We start from the raw sequence: 26,836 nt of genomic DNA, 5'->3' as shown, positions 1-26,836 counted from the left end.
ACTCATAAGGAACATTCATGCCATGTTTGGTTCAATTCCATTCAGTGGTTCTCTAAAAGAAGACAATTGTATGTATTTCCCATAGGGTCCTATGTTAAACTAAGTCCCCCGCTGTCGGCCATCTTGGATGATGGATCGGCTGCAAAGTAACAACACTTGGTCAACATCTCATAAGGAACATTCATGCTATGTTTGGTTCCATTCCATTTATTGGTTCTCTAAAAGAAGACATTTTTATGTATTTCCCAAAGGATCCTATGTAAAACTAAGTCCCCTGCTGGCGGCCATCTTGGATGATGGATCGGCTACAAAGTAACAACACTTGGTCAGCATCTCATAAGGAAGATTCATGCCATGTTTGGTTTCATTCCATTCAGTGGTTCTCTAAAAGAAGACATTTGTATGTATTTCCCATAGGGTCCTATGTTAAACTAAGTCCCCTGCTGGCGGCCATCTTGGATGATGGACCGACTGCAAAGTAACAACACTTGGTCAGCATCTCATAAGGAACATTCATGCCATGTTTGGTTCCATTCCATTCAGTGGTTCTCTAAAAGAAGACATTTGTATGTATTTCCCATAGGGTCCTATGTTAAACTAAGTTCCCCGATGGCGGCCATCTTGGATGATGGATCGGCTACAAAGTAACAACACATGGTCAGCACCTCATAAGGAACATTCATGCCATGTTTGGTTTTATTCCATTCAGTGGTTCTCTAAAAGAAGTCATTTGTATGCATTTCCCATAGGGTCCTATGTTAAACTAAGTCCCCCGCTGGCGGCCATCTTGGATGATGGATTGGCTACAAAGTAACAACACTTGGTCAGCACCTCATAAGGAACATTCATGCCATGTTTGGTTTCATTCCATTCAGTGGTTCTCTAAAAGAAGTCATTTGTATGCATTTCCCATAGGGTCCTATGTTAAACTAAGTCCCCCGCTGGCGGCCATCTTGGATGATGGATCGGCTACAAAGTAACAACACTTGGTCAGCACCTCATAAGGAACATTCATGCCATGTTTGGTTTCATTCCATTCAGTGGTTCTCTAAAAGAAGACATTTGTATGTATTTCCCATAGGGTCCTATGTTAAACTAAGTTCCCCGATGGCGGCCATCTTGGATGATGGATCGGCTACAAAGTAACAACACATGGTCAGCACCTCATAAGGAACATTCATGCCATGTTTGGTTTTATTCCATTCAGTGGTTCTCTAAAAGAAGTCATTTGTATGCATTTCCCATAGGGTCCTATGTTAAACTAAGTCCCCCGCTGGCGGCCATCTTGGATGATGGATCGGCTACAAAGTAACAACACTTGGTCAGCACCTCATAAGGAACATTCATGCCATGTTTGGTTTCATTCCATTCAGTGGTTCTCTAAAAGAAGTCATTTGTATGCATTTCCCATAGGGTCCTATGTTAAACTAAGTCCCCCGCTGGCGGCCATCTTGGATGATGGATCGGCTACAAAGTAACAACACTTGGTCAGCACCTCATAAGGAACATTCATGCCATGTTTGGTTTCATTCCATTCAGTGGTTCTCTAAAAGAAGTCATTTGTATGCATTTCCCATAGGGTCCTATGTTAAACTAAGTCCCCCGCTGGCGGCCATCTTGGATGATGGATCGGCTACAAAGTAACAACACTTGGTCAGCACCTCATAAGGAACATTCATGCCATGTTTGGTTTAATTCCATTCAGTGGTTCTCTAGAAGAAGTTCAAAATGTAAAAAGTTAACGCCGACGACGGACGACGGACGCCAAGTGATGAGAAAAGCTCACTTGGCCCTTCGGGCCAGGTGAGCTAAAAACAGTATACCCCGATTTTTTTAAAGCGGGGGTATAAAAATTATTTGCTAGAAGATCAGCACATTTAAAATTGAAAGTAAAACTATATGATCCCAACTGACAGATAAGCTTACTTTAAAATTCTTGAAATGCTGAATATTGTTGTCTGTACTACAATACTTACATGATTCTTTTTATGGTAATAGATTTCTTTTTAAAAAAAAAAAAAAGTTTCACAGCTTTAAAGTTTAATGTTAGCTTTTTTCCATGTGTTAGTTTTAAAGTTATTGTAAGTTTTTGCCAGGTGTAACTGCATTATTCTATATCTATTTCATTAAAAAAATAATCTGAACATACCTTTTCCTCCATTAAAAATACAGATTCCTCCATCTCTGCCATCATATATTTTATTTTGGCGCAAAATTGGATTACTGTCTGTTTTGATCCAGACTCCAGCCATTGCATTGTCAAAGATTTCATTATTTTCTATCAGACCCAGTCCACTATTGTAGACAAGAATACCACCATTTTGTCCTCCCCAGATCTTGTTTTTCCTAATGATAGGGTTACTTCCTGTTCTAAATAGAAATAAATCATTATCTTGATCAACTTAAAATCTTTCAATGATAACAAAACTAAATTCAATCACATCACTACTTTTTCTGTATATTGTATTTGTTGTATAAGTATAATTAAAATTTCAGTCTGCTTGTGAATGTTGATATCTTAAGAAATAAATTGCTTTGCCGAGTGCAGCTGGATACGCAGAGGTCCAACCCTGAACAGTTGGGGCAAAAATGGACACAATATTCGCGATTGATACAGGTCTGAATTTGGATAGCAATTAAATATTTGACACATAATAGGTTTCTGACACAGAATAACTGTAGTCAAAGAACTTAGAATTGGTTATATGATTTGAATTTATATTCAATTTTTTGCTTTTGTGCACTACACTATGCTGTTGTGAATTGACCCCCCCCCTTGTTTTTGCACACATTTGAAGAAACTGTCCCCCCACCCCTTTTTTTAAAAAAAAACAACCTTTCCCTCAAGATATGGTCATAATCTCAATTCAAATTTCCAATGGAGTTTGCAACCATAATTACCTATTTAAATACATCATAAAAGTCTTAAAATAGAAAATGACATACATGATCATGGCTAAAATTAATACTTCTTAATCAGCATTTTTAATAGTAACTTCTAAAAATAAATTGACAGCTAATCACCTCAAGACAATACAACATTTCTTTATACATAATTTAAAAGCAGTGTAAGGGAGTTAATCCAAACATAACATTGTACTTTTGTCCATTAACCAGGAAACCCTTGTTTTTCACCCTTTTTTGCCCCTTATTCCTAAACGGTTTGAGCCATAACCCCCAAAGCCAATCCTAACCATCCCTTTGTGGTCTAATTTCAGAGAGATCCATACACATTTCCACAAGTTATTGTCTGGAAACTAGAAAAATGCTTATTTGGGTCCCTTTTTGGCCCCTAATTCCTAAACTGTTAGGACCATAACCCATAAAATCAATCCCAACCTTCCTTTTGTGGTTATAAACCTTGTGTTTGAATTTCATAGAGATCCATTCACTTAAACTAAAGTTAGAGTGCAAAAACCAATGTGTCTTCGGACGACGCAGACGACGACGTGATACCAATATACGACCGCAAAATTTTTTGCGGTCATATAAAAACTGTTCCTACTTTTTTATCTAGCTTAAAGAATTTATTAATATGAGGGATGTGGCATGTGGAGCAGGTTCTGCTTACCCTTCCAGAGCACCTTAGATAACCCCTGTTTTTGGTGGGGTTCGTGCCAATCATATTTTAGTTTTCAATGTTGTGTTTTTCCTTTTTTGCCATGGCATTGTCAATTTTGGTTTCGACTTATGAGTTTGAATATCCCTTAGGTATCTTTTGCCTAGCCTCTCTTTTTTAAGTTACATGTATTTCAGTAGAAAGTTTATAATGAGTGAAATATGGTGTGGAGTATTCATCAACTTGACAGCCACCCGATGATACAGAAATCAAGAATCTAGAGGTCAACCTTATGGTTTCAATAATGGACAAGATTCTATACAATACATCAAGCTCTTAATCACCCTAAGTTTAGAAAAATCGTAAATAAATTAAACAGAAATGCAATCATCCTCTAATTCCCTCAAGGACAAAACATATCATATGCAGTAATAAAACCACTGACAAGATTCCTGACTTATGACATATAAACATGTGACAGGATTAAACTACTTTTTGCAACTCAACCCTTCTCCAATAAATTTCAATTAGAGCCAAATAAAAAAAGAACTCAAATTAAAAATCACTTCTTTATACAATGTTATAATCAGCTTCAAAGAAGATGGCATACAGCAATGTCATACATAATGAAGGAATATACTATCTAGTGCAATGTACAAAGAAAATTACTTACCTTATCTACTACTACGGGTATGGTTAATGACTGTAACTACTCATGAGGGTCTAGTATGGTTGGCTTACCTTATCTGAACACCTGAATATAAATGATTGAAGATATCATTGTTCTCAAGCACTCCATGTCCATTGTCATAAAAATACACCCCAACCTGAAAAAGTTGTAATGAAATTAGGGGTTTCAATTAAAAGTTAGGTACCTAAGAAAAAAAAAGGGGAATGTGTCCCATCAGATGATGCCCCCGCTTGCGTATCATATAAAGTTATAAAGGGACATAACTAAAGAACGGTAAAAGTGACACTACCCAAATTTGTACTTGATCTGAGTTTTGTGGTAATAAGTAGTGTGTATAAGTTTCATAACATTTGGTTGAGGCAAACTTAAGTTAGAGAACGGAAACGAAACATTCAGCAATTTTTTCCTTTGTAAAGGGGCATAACTCTAGAACAGTAAAAGTGACATCACCAAAATTCAAACTTGATCTGTAGTTTGTAGTAATAAGCATTGTGTATAAGTTTCATAACATTTGGTTGAGGCAAACTAAAGTTAGAGAACGGGAACCAACTTTGGGATGTACGGACGGACAAGGGTAAAACTTAATGCCCCCTCCGCTACAGCAGGGGCATAAATAGCTTTAAAATAAATCAGTATCCTCTCTGAAAACCATGAAACGAACAAGTTATATGGCTAACAACAGAATTAAAAGTAATCAGAAGCTTTACTATGTGAATTAAACTTGTGAATTTTATATAATTAGTTGAATAAGTAAAAGTTTGAAGGAGTCTCTGACTTTCATTGTATATAATTGGTTTTATAGTTGAAATGTAGGAACTATTAAAAGTTAAACAAAGGTTCTATTCACTTGTTCAGAAAGACTAGCAAGTGGAACATGATTACCTAACAACAAAATAAATATTGTTTTAATGAATTAGAGGTCAGTTCATGTTTTGCAGGTAACAAGGATAAGCTGTAATATTTAATACAATGTTGTTATGATTAATATCTTTACAATGATTATCTATAGGATGCCTAATTACCTGTTTGCCACTATGTATCCTATTCCTGCGTAGTACTGGAGTACTGCCTGTTGTAATCCATACTCCTGCTAAAGTATTGGCATACACTTCATTCTCTTCAATTAGACCCTGTCCCTTTTCATGCTGTAAATTATCATTTTTCATTAAAACCGGTTTGCAACTTAGAAATTTATCATTAAACTGATCTAAATTTAACCTATAACTTATTTTAAATACTTTGTCCTCTGATTAAATTAGTGTAAACTTAAAAACTAGAATAAGAATGTTTTTGTCACTTTTAAAGACTTCTGTATAATCAAAACTTAATTCTTTCTAATCTCATTTAAACCTTCAACATGCAATATGGACCTTGGTTACCCACTCATCTTAGTATGAAATATGAGATCAAGACTAGTGATCTGATAAATGAAATTATTCATCATTAGAGAACATATTTATAACTTGTAGAGGTATGAAAGAGTTTAACAGTTGCTTGGTGTACGGAGAAAATTTTCTCCACTAATAAACCTGAGTAAAATTTGTAAATAAAGGCTTTTTTTTCTTCAATTCTATTTTCAATACTTTTAACCTCTACATTATATCAATTTTTATATTCCTATATTTACAAGTATATTGCATTCATGTATTATCAATTTGTATTTAATCAGGATTTTGGCTGGTATGTTATCAAACTTCCATCAACCATCCAATCAAATGTAAGCATGTTGATTCTTTCTGTGTATTTTAAAGGGTTTACTCAATATTTCAATATGTCTGACTATAATTAATCAAAATACTTACAACATATATACCGCCATGTTGACCATGATGTATTTTATTATGTCTGACGATAGGATGACTGTTTGTTCTGATCTGGATACCTGCTAATGCATTACCTGAAAACAATACAAATAGGTGATTTGTTGAAATAAAAAGTAGTGCTAAAGGTAAGAAACTAATAAAGCTGGTCACACAAAGGTGTATCTTGACACCTTTGTAGCAAAATTAAAACTGCAATTTATTATTAGATAAACTGACATATATAACAGCATGTATAAGAGGTTATCATTTTCTAAGGACTTCTAAAGCTTACTTGCCCAGAAAACTAAACATTGAACAACATAATTACTTAAAAAGATATAAGATGTGGTATGAGTGCCAATGAGACCACCCTCCATCCAAGTCACAATTTGTAAAAGTAAACCATTACAGGTCAAAGTACAGCCTTCAACACAGAGAGGCAACTATCCAACAGAGTCCAATTAAAGTGGATGTAAGCAATTATAGGCAACTAAATGGCCTTCAACACTGAGAAAACCAATATCTTATAGTCGGCTATAAATCTCAACAGGAAAAATGTGAAACAATTCAAACAAGAGGCTGTCAGAGTGACAGCAAACTGGATTTTCTTGCAGAGGTCGAACCCTGAACAGTTGAGCAAGTATGGACACAACATTTAAGCTTAAAACAGCTCTGAATTTGGATTGTGATTGAATATTTGACACAGCATAGGTTTGTGACACAAAATGAATGTGGTCGAAGAACTGAAAAATTTGAAATCGGACATTTACCTATTATGGTCCAATATTCAAAATCTAAGTACATTGTTAGAATCAGCATATCAAAGAACCCCAAGAATTCAATTTTTGATGAAATCAAACAAAAGTTTAATTTAGGACCCTTTTGACCTCAATGTGGTATTATCTAATAATGCAAATAAATACAGGTTTAGATTCAGCATTTCAAAGAACCCTATATATATTCAATTCATGTTGAAATCAAACACAGTTTAATTTTGGACCCCGATTTGGACCAACTTGAAAACTGGGCCCAAAATCAGAAATCTAAATATAATGTTTTCTTATAGACAATATAAGCTTAGTTTTTAAAGGAGTTAGCTTCATCAAAAAAAAAATATATATATATATAGCATTCAGAAAATTAGTTTATACAGAATAACAAACAAACCTACCACAAAATTCTTCAATTAATTTACCAAAGAAAAGAAAAAAAAAATCCAAAATGTCATTTATCATTAAAACAATGTCTTTTTAAAATCTACAAAACTTATCTGTAATTATCTTCAAAATGTCTAATAATGAACAGTAAATTTCAAACTATATTTATACCTTCCTACAGAGCTTATCATCATCAACACTTAGGAAACAGAAAATTTTCAAATAAATCTGTCACTCCAATTATAATTGTGTGATTGATATTTACCTCATGCTTTCTTATCTGATAACAGGTGAAAATTATTTAAAAACACTTTTGTTGAAGACCGTACTGTGACCTATAATGGTTTACTTTTAAAAATTTTGACTTGGATGGAGAGTTGTCTCATTGGCACTCATACCACATCTTCTTATATCTACTTAAGTGTAATCAAACTTTGTAGTTCCCAATATTTTTTCTTTCGTTTGTCACAAACTCATATAGATCTGCAACTTATCTATCAATGTCAACAACTTTATCTACACAATGTAATGTAATGAAATTTATCCTATAACAAAAATAGATTATCATCTGATTAAAATGATATTTGCAAATCTGGACCCCCAAACAGGATCGAGTAAAAATTAAACATTAACACACACAATAAAAATAAAATACCACATAACAACTGTGACATCTACCTTCAAACCACACACGACTTAAAAATAATAGTTATACAGAAATTTTTGACAGCTCCTGCCTAAAATCAATTGACCAGATACAATCATTGATAGACTATCTATACATAAACTTATTAATTACACGATTTCTGTTCAAAGGGAAATAACTCAATCATATAATAAATATCACTTTTGGCTACTGAAAGGTCTACAACTCAACAACGAGAAAAGCTAAAATCGTGAAAATTGAACTTGACCTTCATTTAGTCACAGGAAACAACATATCTAAATTTGAAAAAATTTCGTCACACCTTTTCATGTTAATGAACGGACACTGTTTGGCAGCTGCCAGCCCGCTGTACATCCCCAAATCAATAACCGATTTTTCCTTCGAAAATCCAGTTAACAAGAAAACTAACAACTTAAATTATTACAAAACAATTCATGATTAACAAATATGACAGACAAGAACCAAAGTTACCAAACACAACCACAGAACTACAGGCTTCTGACATTAGGGACAGATACATACAGAATGTGGAGTGGTGAAACATGTTTGTGAGCGCTAAACCCTTCCCTAACCTAATGTTCACTCTATTCTATATCTGTCAAGATTATCTTTTTGAGAAACTCATCTCTACCACTCATTATATAGGTAGTTTCCCCAATTCCTTACCATAAATGTTATTGTGTTCTATCAGTCCTCTTCCTTCTCCAAATATATACACCCCTCCTTGATGGCCATTATAAATATCATTTTTCCTACAAAACAATTTAAAAAAATTCATTTCAAATAATAACAATTATTCTTTGAAATTTACATTCTGAGCTTAGTAATCTTATTCATGGTTACATTCTTATACAGCTAGGACAACTGTTCCTGCAATTTTGGTATCTGTAAAAGCACACTTTATACACAAAGCTAACATCAATTTCTCAAATTGAAATTTTATGGGATTTTGTTGTTTCAGATTACAAAAAAATCAACTTATAGCTAATTGAAAATCATATATATCACAACTGTTTATGGTAGCGCACTATTTATCTTTCCAAAAACTAACTTTTTACCTAAAGTTAAAATTTAAATATAAATACATGTATACCTGGAGTCAAACTGGTATGAATTGTTTTTTGGAATTCTTATTTCTATATTTAAATTAAATAGCAAGTAAAGTTATAAATATTTAAGATATGCTTAACTAAAATGGTCATTGTTCAAACTGCATCAAGAAAAAAGTCAAACAAAATCAAAGTATATAAAACTCATCTGAATATTTAGTTAGCTACTCCACATACCTGATAGTAGGATCACTGTTTGATGTTATCCACACACCAGCAAAGTTATTAGAGTGGATTTTGTTTTCTATGAACTGCCCACGTCCATTTTCATGGACATATACACCCCCTGTCTGACCATGGTGTATCTCACACCTAACAACAGTGGGATTAGCACCAGCTTTAACTTCAAATCCTGCTATTCTGTTATTATGTATATCGTTAGATTCGAAATATCCCTGAAAAGTATACAGAAAATTAACATACTTTGATACTTAATAACGTGATATATAATATAAACAAACCTAATGTAATAAAATGCTTCGCCAAGCGCATCCTGATACGACCGCAGAGGGCGAACCCTGAACAGTTGGGGCAAGTTTGGACACTATATTCAAGCTTGATACTGTCTGGATTTGGATTGTGATCTTTTTGACATCATATAGGGTTCTGATACATAATAAATGTGGTCAAAGATCTTAAAAATTTGAAAGTGGACATTTAATTTACCTAGTATGGTCTGATATCCAGAATCTAACAACATGGTTAGATTCAGCATATTAAAATACACCTAAAATTTAATTTTAGTTGAAATCAAACAAAGTTTAATTTTGGACCCTTCAAACCTTAAAATAAACTAATTTGAAAACAGGGCCCAAGGTAAAAATTCTAATTGCACAATAAGATTAAGCATATCATAGAGCCGCAATAATTCAGTTTTAGATGAAATCAAACAAAGTTTAATTTTGGACCCTTTGGACCTCAATGTAGACCAATTTAAAAATAAACTGCTTCGCTGAGCGCAGCTGGATACGCCCGCAGAGGTCCAACCCTGAACAGTTGGGGCAAAAATGGACACAATATTCAAACTTGATACAGGTCTGAATTTGGATTGTAATTAAATATTTGACATATTACAGGTTTCTGAATAAATATAGTCAAAGAACTTGAAATTGGTTATATGAATTAAATTTATATTCAATTAAAGATTTCTTGCTGTTGTGCAATACACTGTGCTGTTGCGCAATACTTAGTAAATCTGTTGTCAGACTATAAACAAATAAAGTTCAATTAATTCTCAATGTCATATTAGAAATTTATGAAAATCAAAAGGGAGCTTACATCAATAGATATAAACAATTCACCAAAGTTTCATGAGAATTGCTGACAGCATTTTTGAGTTATTGTCCGAAAACTGGAAAATCCCCCTTTTTTAATGAATGAAACCCCATAACTCAGAAATGTAAAATGTAAAATTTATAAAATTCTAAAGGGAGCTTACCCCAATAGATATAAACAATTCACCAAAGTTTCATAAGAACTGCTGAAAGCATTTTTGAGTTTTTGTCCGAAAACTGGAAAATCCCCCTTTTTTTTTTAATAAAACCCTGTAACTCGGAAACCCAAAATCTAAAATTTATAAAAATCGAAAGGGAGCTCATGTCAATAGATATAAACAATTCACCACAATTTCTTGCAAGTTGGTGAAAGCATTCTTGAGTTATTGTCCGAAAATTGGAAAATCCCCCTTTTTTTAATGAATAAAACCCCATAACTCGGAAACATAAAATCTAAAATTTATAAAAAACGAAAGGGAGCTCACGTCAATAGATATAAACAATTCACCAAAGTTTTATGCAAATTGGTTAAAGCGTTTTTGAGTAAATGTCCGACATGTTGACGACGGACGGACAGACGGACGGACGGACAGACGGACAACAGAATACCATATTACGTCCCGTAAACGGGCGTATAATAAGGCCCAATATCCAAAATAGTAATACAAAGTTAGAACCCCCAATAATTAAAAACTTAATTTAATCCGATTGAAATTGGTTAAAAGATTTGTATTTATTTTCAATTGAAGATTTCTTGCTATTGCGCAATACTGTGCTGTTGCACAATACTTAGTTAATCTGTTATATATAATAATTTACACACCCTGTTTGGTGCATATCTCCTGCCATATCAGTATTTGCTGCTTTTATATATAAATCAGAAATAATCAATGTAAAAATGGAAAATTTTTGGGAAATAAAAAAACCCAAAAAGTTATGAAAAAAATCCCCCCCCCCCCAAAAAAAAATTGAAAAAATTTGAAAATTTTGGAAAATCTTGAAGAAAAAAAGTATGACCCTCCCCCCCCCCCAAAAAAAAAATTAAAAAAAATATTCCCTCCCCCCCAAAATTTTTTTTCAAATTTGGTGAGGGGATTTTTTGGGGGGTTCAATTTTTTTTAATTTGAACCCCCCAAAAAAATCCTCCCTCATTATAAACATTTACATTAAATTAGTGGGCTATATTCTAGGATCAGGACACACACATAATTTGACATGGTCTCCATGAACTTTACTCAGACTAGCTTGTAAATTCTAAAGAAATCATATAAAAAATTAATAAAAATATGGACTTAAGTCAGGGTCCATTATTGTCTAATGAAGCCAGATATAAAATAAAATTCAAGTAATGTTTTGTTCAAATACTTGTGACCTGATTACTCACCAAGCCATTATCAAAGGTAAATATTCCTACATCTCTACCATGATGAATGTGATTGCGTCTCATGATAGGGTTGGCATGGTTCTTCACCCATATACCTGCCAAGGCATTTCCACTGATCTCATTGTCTTCGTATGTACCCTATAAATTCATTAGACAGAAAATAACACATGTATGAAAAAGTCATCATTGACTACAAACACCAACATTTTGAGACAATCAAAATAAATTAGCCTGTTCCAAACACTTTCAACAAACTTAGTTCATAAATAAAATTAAAATCTAGCAAAGAAGTGCTGGAATTAAAAATAAGAAGAATCAATGTTTTTGTGACTTCCATTTTCAAATATTTGTTGTTTAACTGCCCGTAGGTTTTCCCCATATACAAAACACTTTTACATGTGTAATGGTCAAGCTTAATATTAAATTTACGCATCTCTTGAAAATATGTGTTTTTGTTTGTTTTTATAGTCACAATCTGGAAAGTATCATGTTTTCACCAAACCCTGTTGCTGTTTTATATTTACTTCTATAACAGAACTTCTGCCATTTGCAATTTCTCAATGGACATAAGTGACAATGTTGAACATCTTTGATTGATTCTATCTCATGTTTAGATGAAAGATGTTCTTGGGTAAAACAACTGATGTGTTGGTGAAAAATATTTAAAGAAATGCTTATTTAACATTAGGGTTGGCACTAAAAAAATTAGGGCCACCAGGGAAACACTTAACACATACCATTTTAGCTCAAACTAGTTCATTCACTTTTCCATGTAATCAAGAGTCTACAAGAATTTGCTAATACCCTCAAATTAAGGTACAACACCATAAAGTTCAAATATTCATAAAATCAGATATGGGAATAATATTTTGGGAAGGTTACTTGTGACATAGAAATAAAAGAAAATATGGTGTATATGTTAATGAGACAGCAGCATATTGACACAAATTACAACGCTCATATCTGATGAAGATCAACAACAAAAAATGCACAAGCAAGCTAAGTGAAAAAAAAAATACATTCACAACTACATTGGACTTAGTATAATAAATTTGACAGTATAACAAAGAAAAATAAATCCCCTCTTTACCCTTTTCTGGTGTAATTTGGTTGCAGTCTCATTGACATATCCCACATCTATCATTTCTTGATTCCCACCTGATGATTATTTTGTAGCATCATAAACAATCTACATTTGTGACATTCTACAATAACTAACCTGTGCGTAATCTGTCACATAAAGTCCAACATTTTCACAATCTTTTATCTTACAATGTTTTATAAAAGGGTCAGCACCTGTACCAGATACACATACAGCAGCACCCACTATAATGATGAAAATATCATAAATAATAATAAATCTTCATAAACATTTCAAATTTTAAATCTATCCCTAAAACAATTTCAATTAAGAAGAAGTAACTGCACAAAATTACTTACAGTATTTTATTCTTCACGCTTTTTTCTTCTACTTTAGATTAATTGATGGATATTACATGCATATAAGGAATGTTAACATGTTATTATCATATGAATATGAAATAGGCATTATACAAGATTGACATGCTGAGCAAATTTTATATGCTAGCTTATAAGGTAGGTCTATAGGAAAACATGTCATCCTACTCACACACATTATTCCGACTTTGTGGCTACCACCTCTTACTCCTACATGTCATGTGCCATCAAGAAAAAAGGCAGCAAATACGATTTTAAAGCCTGTGCTTTGATCTGCCTAAGGAATTTAACCCATAACCTCATGGCAAGCACCCAACAATGAGGAAGTTCCTTACAAATAGAATATGAGCTCTTGATTAAAATATTAAAGACTGTGTTTCAGTTTATTACATAATCAGTGAATATGACTACAAACAAGCATTCTGAGAGTATTGCATGGCAATACATAGTCCCCTACCGATAAAAATTCATTGTGCTGGAACACAAGATGCTGTCAGAGTGACAGCAAACCGGATTTTCTTGCTGAGGTCGAACCCTGAACAGATGCGCAAGTATGGACACTACATTTATGCTTAAATCAGCTCTGAATTTGGATTGTGATTGAATATTTGACACAGCATAGGTTTGTGACACAAAATGAATGTGGTCAAAGAACTGAAATATTTGAAATTGGACATTTACCTATTATGGTCTAATATCCAAAATCTAAGTACATTGTTAAAATCAGCATATCAAAGAACCCCAAGAATTCAATTTTTGATGAAATCAAACAAAGTTTAATTTAGGACCCTTTGGACCTCAATGTGGACTAATTTGATAAAGGAGCCCACAATCCAAAATCTCTCAATACATGGTAGGATTCAGCATTTCAAAGAACCCCATATATTCAATTTTTGTTGAATCAAACAAAGTTTAATTTTGGACCCTGATTTGGACCAACTTGAAAACTGGGCCCAAAAATCTAATTTTAAATACAGGTTAAGATTCTGCATTTGAAAGAACCCTTTATATATTTAATTTATGTTGAAATGAAACACAGTTTAATTCTATCCATATAATTTTCTGTTCAAAGGGAAATAACTCAAACTGAATAAATAGTTCTCTAAATTAGATATTATGTAATATACATCTTTTTTCAAATTATAATCAATAATATAATAACAAACAACCAGTGATGACTAAATTCTCTAAAATTAGATATGATTTAATCAACAAAACATTGTTAGAATCAGCATATCAAAGAACCCAAAGAATTCAATTTTTGATGAAATTAAACAAAAGTTTAATTTATGACCCTTTGGACCTAAATGTGGTATCTAATTAATAATGAAAATAAATACAGGTTTAGATTCAGCATTTCTAAGAACCCTATATATATTCAATTTATGTTGAAATCAAACACAGTTTAATTTTGGACCCCGATTTGGACCAACTTGAAAACTGGGCCCAAAATCAGAAATCTAAATATATGTTTATTAAAAGACAATATCAGCTTAGTTTTTAAAGGAGTTCACTTCATAAAAAAAAAAAAAACATAAAGCATTCAGAAAATTATTTTTTACAGTATAACAAACAAACCTACCACAAAATTCTTCAAACAATAAACCAAAGAAAAAAAAAATCAAAAAGTTTATCATTAATACAATGTCTTTTAAAAAATCTATAAAACTTATCTGTAATTATCTTCAAAATGTCTAAAAATGAACAGTAAATTTCTTACTATATAGCTTTAATCTTATAAGCCTTAAAATCATCAGCACTTAGGAAACAGAAAATTTACAAATAAATCTGTCACTAAAAATTATAACTGTGTCATAAGACATTTACCATATGATTTGTAATCTGATAACAGGTGAAAATTATTTAAAAACACTTAGTGTAATCATAATTTATTTATATAATTAACAATTTCTGTTCAAAGGGAAATAACTCAATCACATTAGAAGTACCACTTTTGGATATTAAAAAGGGCGATAACTCAACAAGGATAAAAGCTAAAATCATGAAAATTAAACTTGACCTTCATATAGTCACAGGAAACAACATATCTAATATTTGAAAAAATTTAGTCATAGCGTTTTCATGTTACTGAACGAACACTGTCATGACTGTTTGGCAGCAGCCCGCCCACCCGCCATACATCCCCAAATCAATAACCTATTTTTCATTCGAAAAATCTGGTTAAAAATGCTAACTTGATCAATAACTTGTGGTGATGTAAACCAAATAACAAATATCAAGTCAATATCTTCAAGCATGATGAAAAAAAGTGTGGAAAACTGATTATTTAAGTGAATTTTCGAAGTCCAAGGACCATAACTCTGCACAAATTCATCAGAACAACAAAATTCGAATTGATCTGTAACTTGTCACGACAAAATAATACACCAAATATCAATTCAATATCTTCAAGCATGAAGAAAAAAAGTGTGGTAAACTGATTTACCGGACTGACGAATGGACAGACAGACGGACGGAGTGCAAACCTGAAGTCCCCTTCGACTTCGCCGGTAGGGGACTAATAAAGCCAAATTATATACTGTGAATTCAGATATCATTGCGTGCATTTATTATTGTGATTTTTGAAGAATGAACAAAAAACGAGATTAATTATTGTGACTTCGGGAAAAGCTGCATACAGATATATGTATCAGATATCAGAATGCGGGTTCTTATTATTGTGATACTCATCCAGTCGCATTATTCGCAATAAAAAAAAACCTTGCAATAATTTCTGAATTAACAGTACTTGAACTATCAAACTAGTTAATAAACAACCTACCAACAGAAGTACTTTTAATCCTACAACTGTCTATGACTGGAGAACAATGGTCTGTTACTTCTAAAGCATAATGTTTGTGATGTGGTACAGATGATGTAATATCAGGTGAAAACTGAAACAAATAATACAAAATATTACTTTTTGATTTTCCATCTGATTGAATACAAATAAAATGAAAACTTTGCATCTGGACAAGTAATATTTAAATGAATATTCCTTACTCTTGGATGTCAATCCAAAAGAAGTACAGAAATGTCAAGACTTTTTTTTTGAAGAGAAAGTTCTTTTGCAATCTTCATTCCTGCCTAAATGTTAGCCGAAAAAGCCTACAAAGAAAATGCCGAACAGTTGATCTTGTAACACAAAGTAAACTGTTGTGATAAACAAATGATTTCTCAACCCAATCTAAAAGATAACAAATTTTGTAGAATTTTAAAATATGTTTTATTATCATGATCATCATCTTTACTGTAATTTTATTTAGAACCAAAAAAAAACCCACTATCCTATTACAACTGGTTTAACTTAAAACTGAAATAATTATACATACAAGTATATTAAGAAATCAGTTACATTTACAAATCCTGCAATATATGATCCGATTACTACTGAAACAAAGTGACTGATGAAAGATAATTTTGGTATAAACCTGCCATGAATATGTATCTAACAATCTTTATCACATACCATTAGTGTACCTTTATATTCTATAAAATGTCCAGGGCAATAGTATAGAAGTGAACTCACCCAGTTGATTCTGAAATTTTTGTGTTTTTATCATTGCAAAAATAATTAATCTCACATTTTTGCCTATTCTTAATAAACAGCTGCGCCATGAGCACATGATACGCCCGTCACGTTTTCAAAGAATAAATTTCAATAATTTCTCAATGTCATATATGAAATTTATAAAAAAAACTAAAGGGGGGGTTATCTTAATAGATATAAATCAGTCACCAAAGTTTAATGAAAACTGCTCAAAGCACTCTAAGGATATTGTCCGAAAACTGGAAAATCCCCCTTTTTTTAATGAATAAAACCCCTAGTAAACGTAAAATCTGAAATTTAAAAAAATCGAAAAAGGAGCCTACGTCAATAGATATAAACAATTTGCCAAAGTTTCATGAAAACTGCTGAAAGCATTTTTGAGTTATTGTCCGAAAACTGGAAAATCCCCCCTTTTTTACTGAATAAAACCCAATTACTAGTAAACGTTAAATCTGAAATTTAAAAATCGAAAGGGAGCATCAGGAAATATATATAAACAATTCACCAAATTTTAAGGAATTTTTAACTGCTCAAAGCATTTTTGGGTTATTGTTCGAAAACTGGAAAATCCCCCTTTTTGTAATGAATAATACCCCATAACTTGGAAACGTAAAATCTAAAATTTATACAATTCAAAAACAAGCTTATGTCAATATATATAAACAATTCACCAAAGTTTCTAGCAAATTGGTGAAAATGTTTTTGAGTAATTGTTCGAAAACTGGAAAATCATCCTTTTTGTAATGAATAAAACCCCAAAACTCGAAAACATCAAATCTAAAATTTATAAAAAACGAAAGGGAGCTCACGTCAATAGATATAAACAATTCACCAAAGTTTCATGCAAATTGGTTTAAGCATTTTTGAGTTAATGTCCGACATGTTGACGGACGCATGGACTGACAGACGGACAACGGTATACCATAACACGTCCAGTAAACGGGCGTATAAAAAATCATAATAATAATCACTTACTCTTAATGTAACATAGCCTAAGTAAGCGTCTTTAGCACCTTCTACAAACATTACTGTAGATTCACTCTCTCTTTCAATAATCACATGATCAATCACATTACCAGAAGCTAAAAATAAAATAGAACATTATTACACATTAGAAATCAGCATATATGTAATCACTAAGTTTATCACAACAATCTAGTTATTTGGGTAAGTTGGTAATTTTGATAATATTGAATGAATTTGATTTTTAAAAAATTCCATTGGAATCAATACTTTAACAAAAACTGAGAAATGTAAGAAAAAATACCATAAACAATGTAAATAACAAGCATTATGAGAGTATTGCATGGCAATACATAGTCTCCTACCGGGTAAAAATTCATTATACTGGAACAAAAACGCTAACTTGTTCTATAACTTGTCATGGTGTAAACAAAAAGAAAATATAAAGTCGATATCTTCAAGCACGACTAAAAACAGTGTGGAAAACTGAATATATGAGTGAATTTTTTCAAGTCCAAGGACCATAACTCTGCACAAAATTATCAGACCGAAACAAAAATTTGAACTTGATCTGTAACTTGTCATGATAAAACTATTTACCAATTGTCAATCAATATTTTCAAGCATGATGAAAAAAAGTGTGGAAAACCTATAACACTCTAACATTAGATATGATGTAATACAATGTACTGTGGATTCATTTATTTTCGTGGGTATCAATTTTCGTGGATAGAGAAAAAAAGATGTTTCGTGGTATACGTAAATTTGTGGATCGCTGATTACAAAAAAAAAAAAAAAAAAAAAAAATTCAGATACGTAATTCACGGATTTCTTTTTGATTTAGGAGATCATCTAACCTTCTTGGTTTGATCAATAATAAAACAAACAAAAAAGAAGGAATTCATTGAAAAAGTTTTGAATTGTCAAAATCCTCGCTTGGTCATTCTAGGTAAAAGTGTTCATTGAAAACTTCTATTACATTAATGGACAAAGACAACTAATTATTTGTTTGTTTTACAATTTATAAATTCTTGTCGGAATTTTATAAGGCATTCAAAACTCTATGATTGAAAGCTCATTTCCCTAATCACGCTATAATAAACAGTCATATAAGTAAAAGGTGTGAAAAGAAATGTGCCTGTCATAAACAATATTACCAATGGGCAATATCCCCGTACTTAATCCTATTGATTTTTAATCACCAGTAAACCAAACTATGACACGGTAATTAACAACTTGCAGTTATTTTCCATGAACAGTTTTAATCAATTTTAAAAAGTAAATTATCACTGATATTCGATATATTTATTATTGATTTAATCAAAATACTTGTATCTTCTTTCAATAAAAACACGTGTTATGTTACAATGTTTATCGCTAGTCAACACTATACTAGAACTGCATACCATAACCGGAAATAAACATCCGACTCCATACACATTTCTCAGGATTATTCTTCGTTGAATTCTTAAATTCGTGGTTCACTGTGACCAACGAAACCCACGAAAATTGTTATACCACGAATAAAAATGAATCCACAGTATATCTATTTTCAAATTACAATCATTTGTCACAAACTAATATAGATTTGTAACTTACCTATAAAATGTCAACAACTTTTATCTACACAATGTAATGTAATGAAATATATATCTTAATAAAAATAGATTATTATCTAATTAAAGGATTTCACTTAATAAACAAAAATATATATATATACATGTAGCATTCAGAAAATTAGTTTATACAAAATAACATATAAACCTGCCACAAAATTCCTCAAACAATTTACCAAAGAATCTTTTAAAACAAGAGTGCACACGCTGAAATGTCTCGCCTTCTTTACTAATCATTGATATTATGTTGATAGTCCTAAATATAAAGCTTTATTACAACCATGACAACTGTCACATAAACTTAACATTAACCAAGTAAACTAAACATTGACCAATGAACCATGAAAATGAGGTCAAGGTCAGATGAACCATGCTAGGCAGGCATGTACAGCTAACAATTCTTCCATACAACAAATAGAGTTGACCTATTGCTTATAGTTTAAGAAAAACAGACCAAAACACAAAAACTTAACACTGAGCAATGAACCTTGAAAATGAGGTCAAGGTCAACTAAAACCTGCGTGACTGCCAAATAGATCATAAAATATTTCCATACACCAAATATAGTTGAACTATTGCATATAGTATAAGAAAAACAGAACAAAACACAAAAACTTAACTATAACCACTGAACCATGAAAATGAGGTCAAGGTCAGATGACACCTGCCAGATGGACATGTACACCTTACAGTCCTTCCATACACCAAATATACTAGACCTATTGCTTATAGTATCTGAGATATGGACTTGACCACCAAAACTTAACCTTGTTCATTGATCCATGATATGAGGTCGAGGTCAAGTGAAAACTGTCTGACGGGCATGAGGACCTTGCAAGGTACGCACATACCAAATATAGTTGAACTATTGCACATAGTATTAGAAAAAAAGACCAAAACTCAAAAACTTAACTTTGACCACTGAACCATGAAAATGAGGTCAAGGTCAGATGACACCTGCCCGCTAGACATGTACACCTTACAATCATTCCATACACCAAATATAGTAGACCTATGGCATACAGTATAAGAAGAACAGCCCAAAACACAAAAACTTAACTATAACCACTGAACCATGAAAATGAGGTCAAGGTCAGATGACACCTGCCAGTTGGACATGTTCACCTTACAGTCCTTCCATACACCGAATATACTGGACCTATTGCTTATAGTATCTGAGATATGGACTTGACCACCAAAACTTAACCTTGTTCATTGATCCATGAAATGAGGTCAAGGTCAAGTGAAAACTGTCTGACGGGCATGAGGACCTTGCAAGGTATGCACATACCAAATATAGTTGAACTATTGCACATAGTATTAGAAAAAAAGACCAAAACTCAAAAACTTAACTTTGACCACTGAACCATGAAAATGAGGTCAAGGTCAAATGACACCTGCCCGCTAGACATGTACACCTTACAATCATTCCATACACCAAATATAGTAGACCTATGGCATACAGTATAAGAAAAACAGACCAAAACACAAAAACTTAACTATAACCACTGAACCATGAAAATGAGGTCAAGGTCAGATGACACCTGCCAGTTGGACATGTACACCTTACAGTCCTTCCATACACCGAATATACTAGACCTATTGCTTATAGTATCTGAGATATGGACTTGACCACCAAAACTTAACCTTGTTCACTGATCCATGAAATGAGGTCGAGGTCAAGTGAAAACTGTCTGATGGGCATGAGGACCTTGCAAGGTACGCACATACCAAATATAGTTATCTTATTACTTATAATAAGAGAGAATCTAACATTACAAAAAATCTTAACTTTTTTTTCAAGTAGTCACTGAACCATGAAAATGAGGTCAAGGACATTGGACATGTGACTGACGGAAACTTCGTAACATGAGGCATCCATATACAAAGTATGAAGCATCCAGACCTTCCACCTTCTAAAATATATAGCTTTTAAGAAGTTAGCTAACGCCGCCGCCGCCGGATCGCTATCCCTATGTCGAGCTTTCTGCGACAAAAGTCGCAGGCTCGACAAAAAATGAGTTATCTCCCTTTGTACAGATTATATGGTTTAACATAGTACTCTAACATTAGTTATGGAGTTTTTTCATGGACCATAACTCTGGACTAAATCATCAGACCCAAACAAAATTTGAACTTGATCTATAACTTGTCATGATAAAACTATATACCAAATATCAAATCAATATCTTCAAGAACGAAGAAAAAAAAGTGTGGAAAGCTGAGTTGCCGGACTGATGGATGGACAGACGGGCGGATGGACAGACAGACGGACAGAGTGCAAACCTAAAGTCCCCTTTGACTTCGTCGGTAGGGGACTAATAAATAAACTGTTGACAAATTTTATCATTGACAAACAATTAGTGGTTCCCCTTAAACTGACATAACCACAATTTTTAACAAATTGTTCATGCAGCCACTGGAAACAGCACACCTAAGTTTTGCCTTTGCAGGACAAAAATGACAAAGATGAAGTATACTTACCAGCACCTATTATAGCCACATTGGTGTCAATAAATAGATATTCTCTATGATATATTCCTGAATGGACAAAGATTATCTGGTTTTCCAACTCTTCTGTAACAACCCAGTCATATGCAAATTCAATCGTTTCAAAGCACTAAAATTGAAAAAAAAAATGTTTTATAAAATTCATTTATACAGAATGACTTTGCCTTGGCGTTCAGTATTTGTGTTATACTTTTTTACACATGCTACATATCAGGGCTCACGCTACCAGGCGACTAGGGCGAAGATATCGCTTTCCCGTCCGTCACTTCGCTTTCCCCGACCCTCAAAAGCGAAAACTAGTCGCCCTGTGGTTTACGATACTCGCTTTCAGTCGCTTTCGTCATCGGCAATGTTCAATTTTTACCAAGTCGATGAAACAGCAATTTTTCAGTAAAAAGTAAAGAAATTCAAAGACATAAACGATTTATTTTCTTCAGAAAAGAGGTTAAAGCATTGATTTTAAAGTTGGTTGCAAGTTATTTCATAAAAACAATTTTTTATCACTTCCGGTACTTGTTAGAGAGCGTACATCAAATCATTCTAATTTTCGGCAAAATAAGTTCGTTACTTCATTAGAACGTGATGAAATTTGCCTGAAATAAATTTGTTATCCATCTATAGCATTAAAAACGTCATATTCCTTTCCAAATTGCGTGTCAAACATCGTTTATTTTTGTAAATTTTTCTTCTTCGTCCGCCATTGAAATATTTGTACTAAACTACTGATCCGAACCGGACCAGCTATGACCGAAATCCGGATTCATACGATAATGACTACTGAAGAATGAATGGCACAGCTGACAGAGGAATATTGATCCCAAAAGGAAAAATTACGCATTCCACGCGCATTAACACTCTTTTGGTTAGATCTACTTGATTAATGTATATATTTCCATGTATATGAATTGTTTCAATTTATCAATTAAAATTGCTCAACTCTGGGACTACTATACTATGTCCAAGCTTAACTGTGTTAAATTTATATATCTTTTAAATGAGAATTTTAACCACTGAATTTCACAAACATAACAGAGTATATTTTAAATTGAAATAACAACTTTCTTTTCCTTTTTGATATAAAAAAAATCTTTTTTATTATTGCTAGATATTAAACCGGTTTTTTTTTCTGACAAGAGGACTAATATGATTGTGCAACTAGATATGATAAAATTAAACAACTTTGAATTTGAACTGTTACTTTTATTGTACTCCCAGGTACAAATTGAGCAATAATAAAAAAATAAGATACATATGGGCCTTTGTATTATAGTAAAACCAGACATTGTAGCGCCGCGAGCGAACGAGCACTTCTCTCTTAAATCTCACCACTTCTCCCTCTCAGTTTCAAAAAGAGAAGTCACTTCTCCCTATGATTCTGAAGTAGTGTGAGCCCTGCATATGTGTGACTGTGAGTTGAAAACAATCAACTGTCAGTGATAAAAGTCACAGCAGCACGTAAACTGTTCAGCTATGTGGAGGATAAGTTGAAGAAGTATTTCAAATGACAATAGATTTATATTGTGATTAGTTATTTTGATATTTCTGTGCATCTAAAATAATGATTTTTGGGAATCTGATATTATTTTTCATTATTCCTTTATAAATTATAGATTTAATACAAGAAATGTATTGGATTATAAAATGTGAACTAGTTTTTGACACATACCTTCATATCTCTGCCTTTTAACTTTCTGTACTTTCTGTGATACAGATCTCTAAATCCTGGTCTCACGTGTATACCTTTACACTGAAGAAAAAAAACCAAAGATTAGTTAATATTGTGATCTAATGTATCATTCTCATTAAACACAAATCTCTACATTTAAATAATAAACTAGACAAAGTGATGACCCAGCATTCCTTTTTTTTTGTTTCTGGGAGACACAAATGATGCCCCAGCAGATGCAAAGTGTTATTTTAAAATACACAAAGTTGAACATGGGAGCACATAGGTTGATGGTTCACTGTAGGAGGAGTTATCTGGAAAAGCTATGAACCTCTTATGCAAGTAAAGATGGACAGGGGTAAAACAATATGCCCCCAACTTTTAGTTGCAAGGGCATAAAAAAACAAAAGAAGAATGTGTCTGAGGCCACAAATGCCCCCACTCATGCTTTGCAATTTTCCAAGTTAAAAAGGGGCATAACTCTAGAACGGTAAGTGACTTGCTTCCAAATATGAACTCTGTCTGCAAGTTATGGTTCTTAGCATTGTGTTTGAGTTTCATAAAATTTGGATGAGGAAAACTTGTTAAACAGATGGTCAAGGGTAACACTTAATGCCCCAGTGGCATAAGGTGGGGGCATAAAAATAATTAAGGTACTTTTTTATTCATTAAATGTTTGTGAAAAACAAGTAGACCATTGCAGGAACTGAAAGCATGTCACAGGGTAAGACAACTAGATGAAGCTTGGTGCCATACATCAAGAAACTATGACTTGTAGTTGCTGAGAAAAATGTGACGGAAATCTTTTATTCACACACATAGATGGAAACAGAAGTAAACCTGTGTACCCATATTTGGAGAAAGGGTTACAAATAGTATACTTCATATATTCACTAAAGAGTACAAGCTCATTATTATATCTAAAACTTACCAACTGTCTGAAGCTTTCTTTCCATGGGTTATCATAGTCACAGTATACTTGTGGATGTAGAAACTTAAATACCCTTGGTTCTGGGTGAAGCAACGGAAAGTCATACTCAAATACTTCTTGATACAATTTTTTCCTGAAATAAGATGGGATGCATGTAGATACCTCAATATGAATAAAAGGAGAACAGATGTGGGGTAAAGAGCATTCAAACAATAAATGATTGATTTATCATATATGTAACATAAAATGTAAAATGTATAAGAAGATGTACCATGGATGAAACTTAATCAATACATCATCATACAAGACATACAATTTAATAAATAAACTGTTGACACAGAGATATGTATCACCTTTCAGCAGAAAAAGACAATCTGATGGACAGCAACATTCCTTATTAATAAAAAGTTGCTGGACCATGACAAACTGAGATGTACTGATAACAATGTTTCTTTATAGAAAATATCATTGATCTATCAAAAGTAGTTCCTATTAAACTGACTTAAGCAGAAAACTTAACATTGAAAATTACTATTAAATCATAGTCACTGGACCATGACTTATGGGGCAGGGCCTCGAAATAGTCATCAAACTGGTATGTACTGAAAGTAATGCAAATTTATAGAAAATGTCATTGATCTATCACAAGTAGTTCCTGTCAAACTGATTTAAGCAGAAAACTTAACAATAGGTGATGCCTCCCCCAGAAAAGCAACACCTAGGTCTCACCTTCTGAGACAACAAAAATAAAACAAATTTAACAAGGATTTCACATGTTGTGTGTTGTCATGCTTAGCTATTTATTCAATGTATAGGAAAGCAGGAAGCACATGTCTGACATATCCAATAAGCAAACATTCATTACAACTCCCTGTTGAGTTGCCGACCAAATATCATACCTGTCAACAGACCTGTATTCTGTGAACTTCCCCTTTCACACAGGTTTTTTTTAAATACCTGCCGGGTATTCAAATAACCAGGGTTTCAGAAAATGACCTGTTTTCACCCGTATTGTTTCCGGTATTTAGAAGTCAAATATACGTTAGGTTTTATCAGCCTTTTTCTTTTGAAAAGGTAAACAATTGAAAAGTCTCAACTTAGGATTTGCCTATTTACCATGCCGATGACAGCTATCATAGCATTGCATTTGATTGAAAAGTAACAATTTGAGAATTGTCTCATTAATTGTACTCCAGAAAATTGAAACCAGTCAAGTTTAACATATAATTCTATGTCCTGATTAAAAGATAGGCCGTTTGCAAATATAAATTGTCCTATAAAAATCATTTTAAAACAAATTGAACCTTATAATACATTTCTGTTGGAGTAAATAATTTTAATATCACTTACATCATGTAAATGTTAAAGCTTTAAATCAAATCCATATGCTCTAGATATTGCAATGAAAAGAACCAATCTAACATCTTTTTATTTATCTTCCTCCTGTGTATAGGAGCACATTAGCTATAATTGATTTCTAATTACATGTATAGCTGGGGTTTATGACATTCATTAATTAAAAGTAGTGTGAATAAAACAATAAAAGGGCATTGCTTTAGAAAGTTATTTGATTAATGATAAATATCAATATAATTAACCAATACAAAAGTGAATATTTGTAGGAAACTCAGTGGTACATGTATATCTTATAGTATGTAAAAAATACTCTAAAATTGAACCGAAAAAAAGTTCCTATGCATTATGACCTGACATTTTATTCCTCAATGCAGGCCATGACCTACATTTTCAGTTTCAGGGGTTGACAGGTATGGAATATGTAGTCATTCTGCTCAATAGTTTCTGAGAAAAGCAGGGTTGGGAAAGTATTAACCGAGTGGGAAAACCCAGCTTTTCCCGGTCTGGGCAATACTCCTAGAAACGGGTATTACTGGGTAATATGATTTTTCAAGCTTATTTTTACACAAAATAGTAAAGACTTGTTGTAGTTTAATAGTATTATAGCTAAATATATACATTTTATACAGATAACCATTGAGGGTTTCTTCCTTATCTCCACTAATTCTATGTAGGCAGAATACAAGTATTGGACATTTCAGGATACCTTGTTAATTTCCAAGCTTTGCTTCAATATTAAATCCAAGTTGAAAAAATGCATTTTATTGCAGTGTTTAAATGAATTGTAAATTTTAATTGTTATATAATCATATTGCTAAATAAACGCCCTAAGGGGACAGGCCATGAACACTTATAGTAATCAAAAGGCTGATTATTATTATATAAACAAATCTGTATTAATCTGAATAATTACTTATTATTTAGTGATGTACATAAACATATGCTAAAACTTAGTAAACATTTTTAGTAATGAACAAAAATCTTTAAAAGTTATTTTCCTTACACATGTTACATGTACATAGAATTGTTAATTCTTAATATTAGTTATATTTCTTTTTGAATTCTTCGACTTTAATGTATTGCATTTGTGATTAATCACTGAATCCTCTTTAAAATTCAGGCCAGTATTTCATATTATCCAG

The 26,836-nt window shown here is 32.6% G+C and overlaps 1 protein-coding gene across 1 annotated transcript in view; it reads right to left on the bottom strand.

Moving 5' to 3' along the window:
• The window catches only part of LOC127739437 (F-box only protein 11-like), a 47,381-nt gene that overhangs the window by 7,297 nt on the left and 13,248 nt on the right, over nt 1–26,836 (bottom strand). The window contains exons 4-16 of the mRNA XM_052251206.1: nt 24,339–24,471; nt 23,408–23,488; nt 21,715–21,850; nt 17,627–17,733; nt 15,884–15,995; nt 12,863–12,969; nt 11,644–11,781; nt 9,163–9,380; nt 8,543–8,628; nt 6,053–6,147; nt 5,273–5,395; nt 4,301–4,386; nt 2,150–2,370 (exon numbers count right to left, since the gene is read on the bottom strand). Coding sequence (XP_052107166.1) covers nt 2,150–2,370; nt 4,301–4,386; nt 5,273–5,395; nt 6,053–6,147; nt 8,543–8,628; nt 9,163–9,380; nt 11,644–11,781; nt 12,863–12,969; nt 15,884–15,995; nt 17,627–17,733; nt 21,715–21,850; nt 23,408–23,488; nt 24,339–24,471 — 1,643 coding nt within the window. The remainder of the gene's footprint in view (nt 1–2,149; nt 2,371–4,300; nt 4,387–5,272; nt 5,396–6,052; nt 6,148–8,542; nt 8,629–9,162; nt 9,381–11,643; nt 11,782–12,862; nt 12,970–15,883; nt 15,996–17,626; nt 17,734–21,714; nt 21,851–23,407; nt 23,489–24,338; nt 24,472–26,836) is intronic.

Source organism: Mytilus californianus, unplaced genomic scaffold, assembly GCF_021869535.1.
Source record: "Mytilus californianus isolate M0D057914Y unplaced genomic scaffold, xbMytCali1.0.p SCAF_4, whole genome shotgun sequence".
Taxonomy (NCBI): Eukaryota; Metazoa; Mollusca; class Bivalvia; order Mytilida; family Mytilidae; genus Mytilus; species Mytilus californianus.
This window is presented reverse-complemented; position numbering and strand designations above follow the sequence as displayed.